This window comes from Gopherus flavomarginatus, chromosome 2, assembly GCF_025201925.1.
Source record: "Gopherus flavomarginatus isolate rGopFla2 chromosome 2, rGopFla2.mat.asm, whole genome shotgun sequence".
In the NCBI taxonomy this organism is placed as follows: domain Eukaryota; kingdom Metazoa; phylum Chordata; order Testudines; family Testudinidae; genus Gopherus; species Gopherus flavomarginatus.
In genome coordinates, this window is record NC_066618.1 from 210533048 (window position 1) to 210552023 (window position 18976).

At 42.3% G+C, this 18976-nt stretch overlaps 1 protein-coding gene across 7 annotated transcripts in view; it reads right to left on the bottom strand.

Annotated features, from left to right (window-relative positions):
• PTPRM (protein tyrosine phosphatase receptor type M) overlaps positions 1-18976 on the bottom strand; it is a 729462-nt gene that overhangs the window by 414191 nt on the left and 296295 nt on the right. For all 7 annotated transcript variants that reach the window (XM_050942101.1, XM_050942100.1, XM_050942099.1 and 4 more), the window contains exon 6: positions 1505-1679. In XM_050942101.1, coding sequence (XP_050798058.1) covers positions 1505-1679 — 175 coding nt within the window. The remainder of the gene's footprint in view (positions 1-1504; positions 1680-18976) is intronic.

Here is an 18976-nt window from a genome sequence, read left to right on the forward strand (position 1 = left end):
CGTATTTTTTCCATAACTAGTGGATCCATTCAGAAGTGTTAACCTGTCGCTTAAGGCCAAAAAATTAAACTGCCCTGACGATGGATTAAGGGAGTAGAGTTTATTGAAATTAATTCCCTTACCCTGCTATTCCCTGTTCTATCACCTCCTTTCACACCAACCTAGGGTGGCCAGATGACAAGAATAAAATATGAGGACACCGCCGCCGAAGCAAAAAAAATAAATAAATAAAAATAAAAAAACCAGAGCGCTACCGAAGCTAAATATCGGGACAAATGGCACCCCCAACCACACATCCGTCGGGACACGGGACAGACAGCTGAATATCGGGACAGTCCCAATTTTATTGGGATGTCTGGTCACCCTACACCAACCACAATATTGGGGCCATACAGCTTATGGGAGTTATGATCCTGGCTCAAAAAGAAGAGAAAGATGGGCCCTCTCTAGCTTAGAGGATGCTATTTTTAAAAAAATCTGCTATTGTGGTGGGGACTTCTTTACCCTCACCAGTTTTCAGGGAAAGTGCATCCTGATCCTAACTGCCTAGGGGGTTTGGTGTGGGGACACTCTCTATGTCCCCATTCACCCACCAAATAAAATATTAGTTTCTTTGGAGGTGAAAGGAAAGACAGACGATAAGTCAGTCTTCAGTCCCAGGCCCTCTTCTTGTTTGGTAGATATGGAGCTGTCAGCCAGAGAGATGTAACACATTTAGATGGCATGGAGCTTTATAAAAAACATATCAGTTAATGGCATATCAGTCATACAAGAACTGACCCTGCCCCATTTTAGCTGTAGGGTTCCTGTTCATTATCTATAGCATTTGGCCTTATCTGTGACTACTCCCTTTAGAAAGTAGGAATCATGAACAGATTAGGTGGCCATTGTTATGGTTAAGTTCTCTTCAGACTCAGGATCAACCTCCATGTTAGAGTACCCTGCAGAGCTTCCAAGGGCCAGCTGCTACAGAATCTGTATTTCTCTGAAAAGATCCCAAATATATTCTCTCAAAATCTGATATAAAAAGAAGTAAGCAAATAGAACGCAATATAGTTGCATTAGCACTGTTTTCTATGATGCAATTGGTCATGTTCATACACGTTCATTTCACATTTTGAACTTTTCCTGCTGTTTTAAAACCTCCCATATGCTGAATATTTATATTTTAAGAGTTTCCCTTTATTTTCTCATAGCTCACACTAAATACATTTTTAGGATGAAGCCTCCACATAGGAGATAGGTTGCAAGGAACATACATATATTTTTAAATAATGCTTTTAGTACACAAACAATAGTAGAATTTAATAAGTGACCCTCCAGTGTGGCATCTCCCACCAGTCTTTAAGAGCAGGACAGGATCTTGAGATTTACGTAAAATGGCCTGAGTCACAGGACCTTTTTACTGAGTCCCATTGGCTTTAATGGGCTATGGGTGACATACTTAACAATTGCATGCTCTTATTTCATACACCAAATATGTACATATTATATTCCAAAATACCTTTGACTATGAGTTCTGCATAGCTTGATACTCCAGCTCCTCCTTCTGTGCGAATCATGCAGCGGTAATTGCCAGCATCTCGCTTTGTAGCATTCACCACATTAAAAAGCGCTACGAATCGACGATCATTAGACACCTTTATGTCCTTCAAAGGTGCATCCCTTACATAAATGCCCTAGAGTAAGACACAAAAGTAAAAATATTGTTTTAAAATAAAAACATATTGAAAAACAACTTTATTTCTCCAACTCTCTCAAAAGAGGGGGACCTGGAGTTTCTGAGAGCTGAACCCTTTCTTATTCTGAATTTCCACAGGATTGAAAGGAAACATCATTCCCCTAGTGGAAGAATTCACAGAAAACCCTGAGAGGAATCTGTGATGTTGCACCCCATAATGCTTATGGAAATATGCTTATGAGTGTAAATATGACATAACTGGAATATGTTTTATGCTGCATATGCCATGTAACATATATTTGCAAAGGTTATGATCTATCGACTATATTCATCCTATTTGTATGCATGTATCATTTTTATATCTGAAGTTATAAGTGTTGGCTCTAGGCTTGTATTTAAAGTGTTTGCTGTAGGAAGCACATAAGACAGATTTGGTCAACACAGTGTGACGGGGTTGGGTTATTCAAGTAACTGGGAGTACTTAACTAGCAATGTATTTTGGAGACGCCAATCCACATCTGAGCTTTCCTGGGAACATTCAAACTAACATGTAAACAATGGTGTTGGCCTGCAAAAAGCTGAATCATTCAGAGACATGTGACTTGCCCAGGTGGCTAGAGATCTCATCTTGTGGCTGTGAGGTGGGAGAAGAGAAAGATTATATAAGCCCCTAGAAACCCCTTCATTTTGTCTTCAGCTGGCTCAAGAGATAGGCTGTCCACCCCAAAGAGATGCCTGAAAGAAACTGGAACAAAGGACAGTAACTACAGGGGTGTGAGTGATTGCTGGACCCAGACTACGAAGGAGTCTAGTCTGTCAAAGAAGTTTATTGGAACATCTCGGAGGATGAGATTTACCTGCTGTTTTCTACTGTACTAGGCTTAGACTTGCGTGTTTTATTTTATTTTGTTTGGCAATTTATTTTGTTCTGTCTGTTATTACTTGGAACCATTTAAATCCTACTTTTTATATTTAATAAAATCACTTTTTACTTATTAATTAACTCAGAGCAAGTATTAATACCTGGGAGAACAAACAGCTGTGCATCTCTCTCTATCAGTGTTATAAAGGGCGAACAATTTATGAGTTTACCCTGTATACAGAGTAAAATGGATTTATCTGGGGTTAGGATCCCATTGGGAACTGGGTACCTGGGTGTTGGAGACAGGAGCACTTCTTAAGCTGTTTTCAGTTAAGCCTGCAACTTTTGGGGGACGTGGCTCAGACCTGAGTCTGTGTTTGTAGCAGGCTAGCGTCTCTGGCACAACCAGGCAGGGTACTGAAGTCCCAAATTGCCAGGGAGAACAGGCTTAGGGGCAATTTGAGCACATCAGGTGGAAGTCGCAAGGGGGTTTCTGTGACCCAACTGCTCATGGAATCTTGTGGTGTTTCAGGCCCTTGGTGCCATTTTTTCCGCAGAGGGGAATGCAATGGCCTACTCCATTTAACTGTATTTGTTGTTTTTGTTATGTTCCTGTGACTTTATTTAAAAACACAGAGCAGGCTACAAAACTGTATGAGGCCTGCCCTATGAACTATCTAAGACAGTTAGCCCTTACTGTTTTCTATCCCAGGAATTTGTAGTTTGTGTTGCAAAATTTAAGACCCATTAAGGAAATGCTGAGCTCAGTTTGTTAGTTATTGTGTTTAGTTGTCAACATATTGAAAGTAACCTTAAAATACTGTTACTAGCCATTGAAAGCTGCAAATAATGGTCACATTAAATTGGCTATTGTACATAATTCAGGAAGCCAGAGTCTATGTTAATCACAGTATTAATGCCAACGTAGCAGGATATTACACAGTAAATAACTATTTGCATTATTTTAACGAGTACAGTAATATGTCATTTCTCTTTTAAATGTAAATTTGTCGTGACAGCATTGTAATTTAAAATTTTAAAACTATATAAGATTCCCAAAGTGGAAAACTGTATGAGAGCCATTGTTTTAAAATTATTTAGCCCTGTATCTGAGCATGACTTGAAACAATTACCATCTCCTTAAAATTCCTAGAAATCTTTTCCCCTGCCAGAGTGACATCACAATTACTGTAAGCAAAGCTGAGAAAGAACCATTTCAAGCTAAACTACTATTTTCATTCCCTTTGCTTACGGTAGTTGTGATGTCATTCTGGCAGAAAGACTAGGAAGTTAGCAGATAAGATTAATTAGGAATTTAAGGAATTAATAATGTTTAAGTGCAGTACTAATTTCATTTTTAACACAACAGTCATTTAGGCCTAATTATCAGAGCTGCTGAGCAATCACAGTTGCCACTGATTTCAAGCAGAGTTCTGTGTATCCAGCACCTACATCTTCTTCCTTTCTAACCTACTAACAAATGTGAAAAATATAATTTAGACACAAGACAGACAGGCACAAAAACCGTGCTGGAAGACTCATCTTGTGGACTGCTTTGGGACGCTTTAAGAGTAGGCTAGCTTTGTGAGTAAAGCAGATAACAGGCTTAGACTCAAGTTCCTGACCAGCTTGAAGTTTACAGGATTGTCTCAATTACAACAGAACTGCAGAACTATTGAAGTATACTGAAAATTACTTCTAGCTAACATGATGTCTCTTCATGGCATAATAAGGTGAACAGTTTGTTTTGCAGGAGAAACAGCAAAAAGATGGCAATTTTAGCCTCTGGGCAGAGAAAACACATTTTACTTACTCACTGACTTTAGATGCCAGGAGTAGAGAAGAAACAGATGGCTAGTTTACCCTGTCCTCACAACAGTGAAGGGAGTGGGAGGGTCCATAAGAAGCTCCCAACCACTGGCCTTTTGCCCTCATGGAGGATCAAGTCACATTCATATTCCCTGCACTTGGTAGAGCTCAGGTCCTGACCCCTCCTATGGCAAGGGCACAAGGCACTCCAAAGGCAGGTCAGGAGAGATCGGGTTATGACTTTACATAACCTTCACATCCATTTGCACAGGTAGCAAACAGAGAGAGGAGAGAAGGCTAGATCAGGAAAAAGGGTGGTTTACTGCATACTCTCGCCCCTTCTCCCAGGACTGGTCTCCTTGGAGGTCTTCCTGAGGTTGTGCCACTCCATTCCAACTCCAATACAGACCTGATTGTAACATACACAAAGGGCACGTCTATACCGTACAAAAAAGTGTGTTGTTAATGCAAGTTAAAATAGCAGTGAAAACATGGCAACTCATCTTTTAACTTGGTTAGCAGCTTGAGCTTGGGTTAGCAGCTACAAATAGCACCGTGGATGTTGCAGTACAGCCAGTGGTCCAGGCTAGCATCTTGATTCGAAGCCCGCCCAACCTCACTTAGGTTTGGTTGGGGGGGGAGGCGGAGGGCGGGTGCTAGCCCAAGCCGCTGTCCATACCACACTGTCCATGCTGATATTTTTAGCACACTAAGACCTGGTCTAGGCTAGAGGGGCATCAAACTAAGTTACGCAACTTCAGCTATGTAAATAATGTAGCTGAAGTCAACGTACTTAGACCTACTCACTGCAGTGTCTTCACTGCGGTGAGTCGACTGCTGCCACTCCCCCATTGACTCCGTCTGTGCCTCTCGCAGCAGTGGAGTACAGGAGTCAACTGGAGAGCACTCGGAGGTTGATTTATTGCATCTAGGCTAGACACAATAAATTGACCCCCGCCGGATCGATTGCTGCCCGCCGATCCGGTGGGTAGTGTAGTCATATCCTAAGTCAAGTGGAGCTAGCACAAGTCTGTCTATCTGAACTAGGAATCACATTACTCAACTGTAGTGCAGACATACCCATAGAGGCTTTAACTCAAGATGCTCACCTGAGCTTTAAGTCAAATTGCTGTGTATTCACTGTCATTTTAATCCAATTTAGCTAACACAGGTTAGCTAACCTGAGTTAACACCACATACTTTTTGTATGTCTGTTTTGTGGTTCAGATATACCAAAAGTAAAATATGGGAAGTCCAAGAAGAAAATTGTCTTCATACTGGTTCTAAAGGGCACATTTCATATCTTTTTCTGTGGATATGTAAAATGAGAAACCAGAATGATTTATGCATTTGAGAGACTAACTGCGGAGTTTATTATAACGTATAACCTACTGTTCTACTGGGATCCTGCCACCCTTTAAGCCTCTGGTGGGTTCTAATTTGCCTGATTTCTAATATCCCACTTCCTGCCCCAAAAAAGGGAAAATGATTTGATCAAGGGTGGGAACTTTTAGCTGTAAGGTACACATCAGCTATTCTTATATCAATAACCTTGACTGAAACTAGAGGAGCATGGAGCACATTTCCTGAACGCAATCTATTCCATTCTCTTGCTCAAATAAACACTATACATGAAACTCAAACGGAGCACAGCTTGGCTAGAGATGATTTTGCACATTTTCAGCTCCCTCAAGAATACAGAGTTTAGCAAATAGGTTGTTACTGGTTGCTCTAAAAATCATAAATGACTTCCAGAACAAGACATATTTATTGCTTACTTTACTGAAGAACATTACAACAGTTATTGAATATTGTTAAAAGGATATTAGTAAACATTAATCTTAATTGAATTTTAAAAAAAAATTTTCCCCCCTATTTAAAGAGCTCTAGTTCTAAGTTGCCAGTTTAGTGAGACTGGTAGAACTCAAACAGTGATGAAATAAATCATTAACATGAGATTCCAGAGATGATCTCAGAAAAATTTTTTTTTTCATTTTCACCCTTTTCAAAAAATGATTTTTCAAAGGAAATTTAATGTCAGTGAATGGTGTTAGATGGATGTCCCAGGGAACACCATTCCTGTTATCCAAAGAAAAAGTACAGTACAGAGATAGTAATCTCGCCTATGCCTCCCAACCCTTGACCTAGAGAGGGGAAAGGGGCTCCACGCACTTCCCCTGCCCCAAGTACTGGCTCCGCACTCCCATTGGCCGGTTCCCAGGCAATGGAAGCTGGGAGGGGCAGTGCCTGCAGGCAGGGGCAGTGCGTGGAGTCTCCTGTCCCTGTCCCTGCCCCTGCCCCCGCCCCCTGGACCTACTGGCTGCTTCTGGGGTAGGGTTACCAGATGTCCCGATTTTATAGGGACAGTGCTGATTTTGGGGTCTTTTTCTTATATAGGCTCCTATTATCCCCCACCTCATCCCGATTTTTCGCATTTGCTGTCTGGTCACCCTATTCTGGGGCACGTACAGTGCGGTGCCAGGGCAGGCAGGGACTAGCCTGCCTTAGCTCCCCGCTGCACTGCTGATTGGAAGCCGCCCCCGCTGTGCCACTTATTGGGATCCTCCCAAAGTAAGCCCAGACCCAACCCCGAGCCCCAGCCCTGAGCCCCCCCAAACCCGAGGACCCTCCTGCACCCCAAAGCCCTACCCGAGCCTAGAGTCTCCTCCCACACCTATATCCCCTCATTCTCATCCCCTCCTCAGAGCCAGCAGCCCCAGCCCAGAGCCCTCACCTGCTCCCACACCCCAACCCCCTGCCTCAACCCACAGCCCCCTCCCATACTCCAAATCCCTCGGCCCCACCCCACAGTCTGGAACCCCCTCCTGCACCCCAAACCCCTCATCTCAGGCCCAGCCCAGAGCCCATGCCCCCATCTCAAGCCCTCAGCCCCTACCACATTTCAACACCCTGCCCCAGCCTGCAGCCCCATCCCACATCCTGATCCCCCATTTCTGGCCCTACCCTGGAACTTGCACTCCAAGTTAGAGCCCTCACCCCCTCTCGTGCCCCAACCCCCTGCCCCAGCCCAGCAAAAGTGAGTGAGTTTGGGGGAAAGCAAGCCCCCACTGGAGGGGGAATGTAGTGAGTGGGGGATCGGGGAAGGGGCAGGGCTAGGGTGTTCAGTTTCGTGCAACTAGAAAGTTGGCAATCTACAAACAGCTCTGTCCTAAACAAAGGAATGTGCGCTCTGCTTAATTTGCATTTAAGCAGTAAACAGAGTCATCAAGCAGGAAGGGGAAACAAAGAAAACTCAAACACGAGGAAAAAGCAGCAGGAAATATTCTTACTCACAGACTTTTTGTCTCCTGCATCTCAGCAGGAAATGTTTTTCAAGAGGGGGACTGACACTGTAAAAAGGAGGGACAAATACCCCAACGCACAGCCCCACTCTCCCTGCCCATCGATTCTCTGCACCTGAAGCAACGGAGGTAACCTTCACTGGATTCTGAGAGAAGGGGTCCTGACCTAGAGAGTCTGGTCAGTAAGACTGCTGAAAGCATATGGTGAGAAACTTTGCTTGAATCTGATATAGTTTATTAAGGCAGGCACCAATAGCATTTTACCTTTATTTTCTTGCAATCATTTCTCACTTTTATGCCTCATATCTCTCTTTGTTGTTAATAAACTTACTTTATTCTAATTGCAGTTTGGGAAACTCCACTTGTGATAGCAAGTTGTGTGCACATTATTTCTATTAAAGAAATAATGGCATTTATATAAACTTGTATTGTTCAGGAGAGGGCTGGGCAGTATAGGATATACATTTCTGAGGGAAAATCTAAGACTAGGAGTGTTTTGGGTCACCTTGCAGCATAACCAAGCCTAGTAAGAGCCAAGGTGTGCTGGTAGGTTGCTGCACATATAAAGACACAGCTGGCATGCTGGAGGCTATTTGTGAGCAGTCCAGGCTGGAAGCTACAACAGGAAAGCATTGTAAAGGACACTCCAGGATAAAAGCGCTACATAAAAAGAAACCCTAATAATTAAAATTTTTTGTTCTACAAATATAAGCACTCGACTCATATTTTAATATCAGTGGATTTGCAATGGATAATGCAATGGATGTGCCCTCTCTCCACCACCATGTCAGCCCTCGAGCTGGGTCTGGGAAGGAGTACGGGGTCTCTCCTCCGCCACAGCAGCCACAGAGCTGAGGCTGGGAAGGAAAGCTGTCTCTTCCGGGCAGCTGCAGCTCTGGAGCTGGGGAAAGTCACCTTTCTCTGGCCACTGCAGCCTTGCAGTTTCCAAATTCCCAGACCCCCTTTTCTCACCCCACTGCCCCCTCCTACCTACCTTCTATTTCTCCCAAGGCCACCATCTCACTTTACACATGCGTCTTTTCCAGGGTCCAGGCACCTAATTAGTGGAGCCACGCCTGCGACACTTCACTAATTAGGTGGATGTTCCTTCATTCTCTCTAGTGCGACCACTCAGGCGCGCACCTTAGAAGGAACTATCTATGGACCACTTGAATGGAGCTCGCAGTTTGAGAACCTCTGGTATAGGGTAAAAGCACACAAAAGATCAGATTTCACAGTCCAGAATTTTCCTGGCCGTGAATTTGGTAGGGCTCTACGCAGAATGAAGATCTTAGGACCCTAATGGGGGAGAAGGAGTGGATCAGAGCCAGAGTCCCACTGAGACTTGGGTACAAGTCTTGTCATTTTGCAGTGTGGACACAGCTCAAGCTGCAGACCTGAGTCAGAAGGTCTGCATAGTGCAGCATGGAGTATGCCAGGAGATCCAAGTCCAGCAATTGTAAACCCAGGTTTACAATACAGTCTGGAGGCTCAAGTATGGGCTTAGAAACTCCAAGCCCAGGAGCCTAGGTCCTGCAAACCCAGGTTTACAATGCAGTGTAGACATACCCTGGATGATTAAGTTTTAACTGATGAGTCACTTATTAGAACAAAGATTTCTGTTAAACCAAATACTCCAGCATTCATTATTTAGTATTCATGGTTGTGGAAAAACATTATATTTAACTTGAAGACATACACAGGCTGAAACCCCAGCTGTAATGGTGACAACATGTTAAAGACACACAAAAGAAAATTGGAAGTATCTTAAAATGCACACAACTTTCAGTGTGGCCAATCTAGAATGAAACGAAATAGGCTGATGGTTAAATTAGACAAGGGGTCGGCAACCTTTCAGCAGTGGTGTGCCCAGTCTTCATTTATTCACTCTAATTTAAAGTATCGTGTGCCAGTAATACATTTTAACGTTTTTAGAAGGTCTTTTTCTATAAAAGTCTATAACATATAACTAAACTATTGTTGTATGTAAAGGAAATAAGGTTTTTAAAATGTTTAAGAAGCTTCATTTAAAATTAAATTAAAAATGCAGAGCCCCGCAGACCGGTGGCCAGGACCTGGACAGTGTGAGTGCCACTGAAAATCAGCTCGTGTGCCACCTTCTGCACATGTGCCACAGGTTGCCTACCCCTGAAATAGGCTTTCAGTCTCCTTTATGCAATGAATTAACATAAATGAACAGCATTTTACCAGCAACAAGATATACAGTAAGATTTAACAAAAATCAGAGCAATAAATTTAAAGACATTGACATTCCAGGATGTTAACTCCAGCAATTTAAGTAAATTAATCAATCTCCAGGCTTTTTTTTTTCTTTTTTTTTTAAATAAACTCTTCTGCCAGTTCAGGCTTAAAAGGAAAGCTAGGTCAATCATCCTTTATATTCATACAGGTGGAGTAAGCAGCTTTTCCTTTATTTAATAAAAGAAAGAGTCTGCATTATCCTACTTTCAAATATGCACATTTGTAAAATGGACTATTAAATTCATACCACTGGGATCACTACTAACAGCAGTAGTGCCGGAAATAATTTTGATTAAACCATGCATATAATATAATCAAGCAGTCATTTAATTCCTCATCACAATTGTTTTCTAGAGTTGTTTTCATTCTAATAATGAAGACAGTTGGACTTCTGAATGTCTAGAATTGCTTTAAAACCAGAAAAATGTTTGCCAACTTAGATAGAAAAACCAGATCCTGTGATTGATTATCCCATGATTATTCCACATGCATAAATTAACAAGTACATTTAAATCAGCTAACGAGGCCAACCTTGAAAGATGGAAATGTTAAATATTACTGTTCTGTTTAGGATAAGTCTATTTCAAATGCCAGCTGGAACTGCATTGTACAAGTGTAAGTATCAGATATTCAGATGAAACATTATTGGGGCGGGGGGACTATACAGTAAAGATTTCAAATTTGGTTACTGAGCTTTCTCCCCAAATTACAATGCTATCTGTAAGTTTGTGTTTTTCATCTGCAAATGAATGCTCAATAAAGCAATCAGATAATACTATACAAGTTACAGATCTAGCAGTCTGATTAACAAATATTTATTGATGACATTGTGATCCCAATCATCCTATCTGAAGATGAAATTAAATAGACAGAAGGAAAGTATCAAGGGCTCTTTTGCCTTTCCTGGAGTCATTAAGCTAAGTGTAATTTCCCCACAATAGTTGCTCTGAGTTTATGTACTAAAGTTCCTTGGTATCATGCTGACAAAAGCCAAGTTTGTTCGTTTTTTTAATTACTACTATGTGTTTTTAAAAGAAAGTGTTCACACAACAATTTACATTTTTGGTCTGTAAAAAGTGTTACAGCTTCTTAAACGTTTAATGCTTATTAGAATTATAAAGAACCTCTTTCCATCACTTTTAAATAGAACATAAGAGAATAGAAGCAAACCCACATGTTGATAACTCTAGCTTATCCAGAAAGACTATACAATTAGAAAACGTACCCCTCCCCCCCAAGAAATGCTTTGTGCTTCTTTGTAAGAAAAATTGTTGCAGCAATCCTGTACCTTTGAAGCAGAAACAAAATATAATATTGTTAAAAATTTCTGATGTTTAATTTTTTTATATGGAGATATATCTATCTCATAGAACTGGAAGGGACCCTGAAAAGTCATTGAGTCCAGTCCTCTGCCTTCACTAGCAGGACCAAATACTGATTTTGCCCCAAATCCCTAAGTGGTCCCCTCAAGGATTGAACTCACAACCCTGGGTTTAGCAGGCCAATGCTCAAACCACTGAGCTATCCCTCCCCCAACATTAATAAATCTGTCCATGTCTAAATCTGTTCAGCTAATAAAATGCCATTAATAAGTAGTCAACACCTCAAGTCGTGGCTGGTTCTCTGAAATATAAAATACATTATATTTCACCTGCTTATTAAAAATCTTGAGAACTGGGATCAGCACCTGTCCAGGAAGTGAGCATAAAATAAATATTTATAATTGTCCTCTTTGGAGCTCTATAGATATCGACTTCATGAAAGGCTGGGGGCGGGGGAAAGGGTTTCCTGCTAAAGATCTCATTCATTAGAATAGTGCTATATAGAATATTGCAAATGTTTTCCTGCTTCTTCCATCTAAGTGCATCACAGGGTAGATAAAATTGATACACCTGACATCCCAAGCCTCTTCACATAAGTGTTAACTTCCTGGGAAGAGAAAGAGGGATGGGATAAGAACATTCCAACCCTTTAATATATTCTGATATGCAAGTTCTCATCAGAGTAGCAGACCCATCAAAATCGCTACTGGGTTCTGATGTAACAAAGTGTGGGCAATGCGGAGTAGTACAAGAAACAAGATAAATCAGACAAATGGAGCATGCTGTTCGGCCACATTCTGGAAGACAGTGAGCCACCTAGTAGCCTTCTGAAAGAGAGACTTTTTGGAGTGGAAGGAACATCCCTATGGGCATGGGAAGTTAGATATCTGACTAATCCAGAGCAAGACAGGTCCAGAGGTGGATAAAAGTACCTAGGACAATACTGGCACTGTAAACATAATCATAGCAATAACAATAAATAGTAAGTAGTAAGCAGGAGGTTGACATTTTTGACAGAGGTATTTCAAATTGAATTATGAAACCAGACATAGTAACCAGAAATTTTACTCGTATCTCTGTCCTATAGTCTTCCCTTTGGACTCAATTTAATTCATACTTTTTTAATGATGGTAGGGGTTTAATCGGACATAGGCTGTAACACTCCATTTTAAGAATGATACTCTCAACAAAATGTGTTGACACTTCACAGTTGTTGATGCTCAGGTCTGGCATCTGGACTACGCAGTCTTGGTTGATTCACCAGTTCACTACGCGAAACAGCCATGCTGATTGTGGAGGAGTAGGCAGATTCTTTCCCTCCTTTACTGAAGTGGTGCAGTCCTGCAGGAGCTATTTCTGCTGCTGGCAGATGGATTCAAAATGGATTTTGTGCCACTGGCTTTCTACCTTTCTGTCTGTCCACTTCACAGGCTGTAGCCGGGGTGAAAGTAGAAATAGGGACTTACCGGTACAGGACTGGGTTGGAGCTGGCTCTGGTCCCCGGTAGGGGCGGGGCCTCAGGTGGAAGGGATGGGTCAGAGCCAGCCCCAGCCTGCCCTGTAAGTGCCCTCCCCATGCCCTGCCAGGGTAGTGGCGGCAGCCGTGAGCTCTGACAGCAGTTTAAAGGGCCCAGGGCTCAGCTGCCACTACCACCCCAGGCCCTTTAAACCACTGCCAGAGCCTCCAGCTGCCACTGCTACTCCAGGGCTCTGGGGGCTATTTAAAGGGCCGGGACCATAGAGGCAGTAGAGCAGAGCAATTTGTGGGACGACTGGAGTGGCTCGCGGGACAGCTAGTGGAGCGGAGCAGTTCACGGAACAGCTGGAGTGGCTCATGGGACGGCTGGAGGAGCGAAGCAGCTGGTGGTGTGGCTCACAGTGAAGGCTGCAGCAGAACCCCATGGAGAGGTGGGGCAGTTGGCCTCGGCCACGTAAGGTGCCCATTAACTCCGCTGCACTGCCCACCCTGCAGGCTGGGAGGTAAAACTCTGCAGATAAACTTTTCAACTCTGGGGCTGCACTGACCAGGGACAGAGACTTTTGGGGTGTTGGACCTTTGGGACTTTGGGTGATTTTTTGGGTTGCTGAACTTAAGACGTTGAGGAGAGGGTGTCTTTTGCTCATGGGTTGTGTTATGAATCTTGTTTGTGGTATTTCCCCACATTTCTCATTGTTTCCCTCATTTATTAAAAGGATTTTGCTACAGTCGGACTCCGTGCTTGCGAGTGGGGAAGTATTGCCTCTTAGAAGCGACCGGGGGGGGGGGGTGGTATTAATTGTCCCAGGTCACTAGGTGGGGGCTCAAGCCAGTTTTGCATTGTGTTATTGAAACGGAACCCCTAGATACTGAACCTGGCCCTTGTTGCTGCCAACTCAGATGGGCAGAAGGGTTACATAAGTGTTTGATCTGCTATATTGCTTTATTTTATACCTCTCTGACCACATTTAATTTGTGCATTTAAAATCTCAAGCATAGTTTGCATTAATATAAACCAAAAAACTAATATGAGAATATTAAATATGACTGCTGACAGGATTTGAAATATAAAATAAAATTGGGGAATAAGAATATACAGGTAATAAAAAACATTGCACTATAAATGCTTTATAAATACCTGTTCATTGTTCTTATTTGGTTCACTTTCACCAATCATGAGGAAAGTGACTTTTTTTCCATTTTACATTGTCACTTCAGTTTCAGTAGAGCTCTGTAGCCTCCGCATTAACGAAGGCCTTTCTATTTCTGACACTTTCCGAGCTATTTTCTATTCTCCCACATAAATTGCTGAAACTCAAACATGATCGAAGGTTTAATAGGTCAGTGTTCATTGATAGCCAAACCTATCCCCTCTACTTTGCTGATCTTTCCCTTTTGCTCTGATTGCTAAGCATTTCCTCTTCTTCCCCTCGGTGTTTGACACAGAAACTAAATAGGAAATAGAGGGTGTAAAAGCACTCAGCAGTGGCACAAATAGGAATTAACAGCAGGATAGTCAGACAGGTTAAAATTGGGAGAGAAAAGGAAAACCAACCAACCACTTAAATTCCTGCGCCTTCCCACATAAACACAAAAATACTATGAAATACTTATTTCCTATCAGATATACACCTCTACCCTGATATAAGGCTGTCCTCAGGAGCCAAAATATCTTACCACATTATAGGTGAAACCATGTTATATCGAACTTGCTTTGATCCGCTGGAGCACGCAGCCCCGCCCCCACAGAGCGCTGCTTTACCGCATTATATCCGAATGTATGTTATATCGGGTCACGTTACATTTTATAGTACACCTCTACCCTGATATAACAGCACCGGAATACTGATTTTAAATATCACTGCATTTTAAAAGATAATCACTACACAGTAGCATCGTGTTAATTTACATGCAAGTTATTCTATTATCCAAATGAAAACAAGCTTTTTTTTCATTATGCAATAAGAATACTATGCAGCTAATGATACCAAGAGAAAAACATATGGAATGCAAGAAACAGACTGTATAGAAAAATCCATTGAAAAAAAAGTGTGAATAAAATACAAAAATTGAATTAACATTAAGTATTTGGCTTAAAGAGAGAACATGTTAAGATTTCCATTCTTATTTTATTCACTTAGGCCCAAGCTTTCCCCACTTCTACATGGCTCCAGAGGTCCCTCAAACAGTGGAACCACTGCAGGTCTTTTGAACAACAGACAAGAGAAAGAAATCAGAAATCATGCAATGGATATACTTTGGGCAAAATCCTCAACAGACACCCATCGCCTTGGCTCCATTGAAGTCAAAGCAAGCTACGAAAATTTACCACACACCCCGACAAAGGCAATGACCACAGACAAAAAGTCTGGCCACACACACTACGTTTTCAGGGATGCAGTAAAGTTAGCTAACACCCAATGCACTGCATATCCTTCCTTAGCTGTACACTTTGGGCTTGGATCATGAAAGGTGCTTAGCAATCTGATCCCAATCCAGAAAAGTTGGCTGGATCAAGGCAAGAGTGCTCGACACTTTGTATGATTCAGCTCTTCACGAGGAGAGAAGAAAGAACTGTGCAGCACGCAAATCAAATTTGATCAAAACTAGTTTTTTTTTTTTTTTTACTATTAAAATTTTCAAAAGAAAATCTTACTCATGACTATCTCCTATGCAAGGTCGCCACCCATTTTGGTTACTAAACTGTTCAAAAAGAGGTTGCACAAGTTTTTATTTATAAATAGGAAAAATGGTGTTGTACTCCCAGTACTCATAAAATGGTTGAACCAGTTTTGCTTAGATGTCTCCAGACTGATCCAGGAAAATTTCAACTATATGGATGAAAGTTTCAAAAAGTTCTGAGTAGGACTGAAAATACAGAACTTGGATGGTACATAATGCTTGTGAAAATTTAACTAATGGTTGCTTCTTCTATGGGTGTACTGCACCAGGATATATTCATATATATTTCCCCCCACACATACCATTTAGTAATTTGCCAGGAAGATAAGAACCCATTGTGCTATATTCTACTGGGGGGTTGTTTTTTCAATACCTATCTTCGGTGTACTTTGATATGCAACAATTTTCTTTCCAGAACAATCTCTGAGGCAGGAATGTTCATAAGACTTCTCAGTAACAACAAACAAACAAAACAACACTTCTATAGCAGTTCTATTACCGCCTATTGTTAAAGTTGCCCCCAACTTTCCATTATAAGACCTTAAACTTTAATTATACGGAATAAAATTTTCCATGCCAAAGTCTGCCTCGCCTTTTTTTTTTTTCCTTTTTTTTGAGGGGCAGGGTATTTCAGCCATTTCCAAGAACGAGGCTATGGGAAAATACGTCGTTTTGTCCCCGATAAAACATTCTGGTGACCTTTTCTTTGAAAAGCTCTAGTGTCCCCATTCTTTGGAGCAGAAAGTTACTTACCTTGTAACTGGAGCTCTTCACAATACATGGTTCCTATCTGTATTCCACTGTGAGTACACATATGTTCCATGTGCCTGAAACTGGAGAATTATTGCAAGCAGTTTCCATTGGTCTATGCCCATGCCCCTGCTATTCTCATGCAGGGTATGGGGCAGGGTGGATTGACCATCTCACCAGTTCCTTCTCTACTACATATCTACTACATACCTGGTTTCATTCTCGTCAGGTAAAATGCCAACGTTTGTCACACATTTAGGGAATGAAGTCTCCTCTCCTCAACAGAAGCATGGAGGTTTAGGGGAAAAAAAAAACTCACTGGTAAGCGAATTCAAGTGAATTGACTGGTTTATGTGAAATTCCAAATTATCATAGGAGTAAGTTTCAGGTGCAGTTGTGGCAACATTTTGTCCTTATGAAATATTGTATATGGTGAATCAGTCAGTGCCCTCAGTTCACTTACCCTTCTGGCCAAGGTGATGGAAACAAGGTAATCTTAATTGACAGGTGGAATGTGGAATACATAGCTAGTAGTTCAAAGGGTGACTTAGTGAGTGCCAAAAGTACCAATTTAAAGTTCCAGTGACTGGTTGGTTTTTTTTTTTTTTTTTTTTTTTTACTGGTGGAAAAAATTGTGTGAGTAAGGATTGAGTAACCATCCAATGGCACATGAAAAGTGCTTACTGCCACTAGATGAAACCTGCAGTGAGCTAAGGGAGTGACCAATTATCTTGAGAATAAAAAGACAGCCTAAAACAGTGGAAACATCCACTCTCTCTGGATATATATGACCTTGCTGGGTGCAGACAGAGAAACATATCCACTTGGCTAGATAACATTTTCTGGTGGAGTCCTTTCCTGCTATTATTAAGAAGGGTTTGCATGGTTTCCGAGCAGGAACGCTCAAGGCTTGATACACATCCCAATAACAAGCTGGTAGATGAAGCACCTCAGGGTTGGGATGCTTGACTCTGGCATTCTCATGAGTCAAGAGATTCAGAAAGGACCGGATGCTGATGAGTGGATGGGAAGACAGTCAGAGGAGGCTTGGAAACCAGAATAGTCAGGGCTGTTTGGGGGTGACAAGGATGAATCATGCCATCCTGTCAAATCTTCCATAGTAGTGGGATTGAAGGGAAGCCATGCCAGTATGAGATCACCACCTCTGGAGTGCCTGAGTTCCCCTCGAGCAGTTGCATTTCCTATTGTCTGTGAGGTGAACAGGTCCAAAGGGGGGGAGGTTCGCATCTGAGTGAAAATGCTATTCACAACTGAATCATGTAACTCCCATTCACGATCAGTAGTGAAATGCTCGCTGAGGTTGTCTGCCAGCGAATTCAATTTTCCTGCTGATAGGCCAATATGGTTCTTGATACAATAGTGCCATAAGGTGACTGCTTCTATACACAGGGGGATGCATCTCTTCCTCCCTGTTTACGGTTCTTTGACATTATGAATACAAGGTGAAACTGGATGAATGTCAGAATGTGCGGAGTTCCAGAAGTCTGATGTACATTCTGGTCTCACTGGGCATCTAAGCACCTTTCACCATATGACTGCAATGTGGGCTCCCCAGCCTACCCGGGAGGAATCCATAACTATCATTTTGTGGAGTGCGGGGGATAAGAAAGAAATAGTCACACATGTCATCTGGGAAACCTTCCACCAAGTTAGTGCAGTCCTTGCCCTGGTAGGAAACGTCACTATTGTGGTGTATTTGCTTGGTATATATACTGTTTGGAACCCCGCCGGCTGCTCTGTTCAGTACCTCTGAAGCACCCGGCACCAGTCACTGCTGGAAGACAGGATACTGGGCTAGATGGACCACTGGTCTGACCCAGTATGGCCATTCTTAAATTCTTTTATGCTGAAGTAGTACCCACTCTATCACTCACTACTGGAGAATGAATTCCCCCCTCCTGGTAGAGGATCTACTTGTGAGAATGATTCCTGAAGAAGGATGGAGAAGAGGGTTTTGGAGGGGTTAGGGAGAGAAACTCAGTGGTATAGCCAGAATGAATGCATGCACTTATTGCACTCCAGATGTGGGAAAACAGTGATAGATATCCACCAAACGATGTGTGAGGACTGGGTGGAGATAGCACTGGTAGTGGTTCATAACTCCTGAACACCCCATCAAAGTATCTTTTAGGTGGGGAGTGTGGTTAGGTTGATTTGGTTGACATGTAAGGTGCAGGGTCTGTCTTTTATGAGGCAGTTCAGAGGATCACACTGGTGAAACAGTTGAGGAATATGCCTTGGTTTATAGGGATATTTGTGGTGTTTTCTCTTCAGGACTGGTATATATATACACCCAGGAAGTGGAGACCTTTAGTGAGTACAAAGACTCCGTTGCTCTAGAGTAGATCTTCCAATCAATAGAATCATAGAATATCAGGGTTGGAAGGGACCTCAGGAGGTCATCTAGTCCAACCCCCTGCTCAAAGCAGGACCAATCCCAATTTAAATCATCCCACCCAGGGCTTTATCAAGCCTGACTTTAAAAACCACTAAGGAAGGAGATTCTACCACCTCCCTAGGTAACCCATTCCAGTGCTTCACCACCCTCCTAGTGAAAAAGTTTTTCCTAATATCCAACCTAAACCCCCCCACTGCTACTTGAGACAGTCATTCCTTGTTTTGTCATCTGGCACCACTGAGAACAGTCTAGATCCATCCTCTTTGGAACCCCCTTTCAGGTAGTTGAAAGCAGATATCAAATCTCCCCTCAATCTTCTCTTCTGCAGACTAAAAACCAGTTCCCTCAGCCTCTCCTCATAAGTCATGTGTTCCAGCCCCCTAATCATTTTTGTTCGCCTCCGCTGGACTC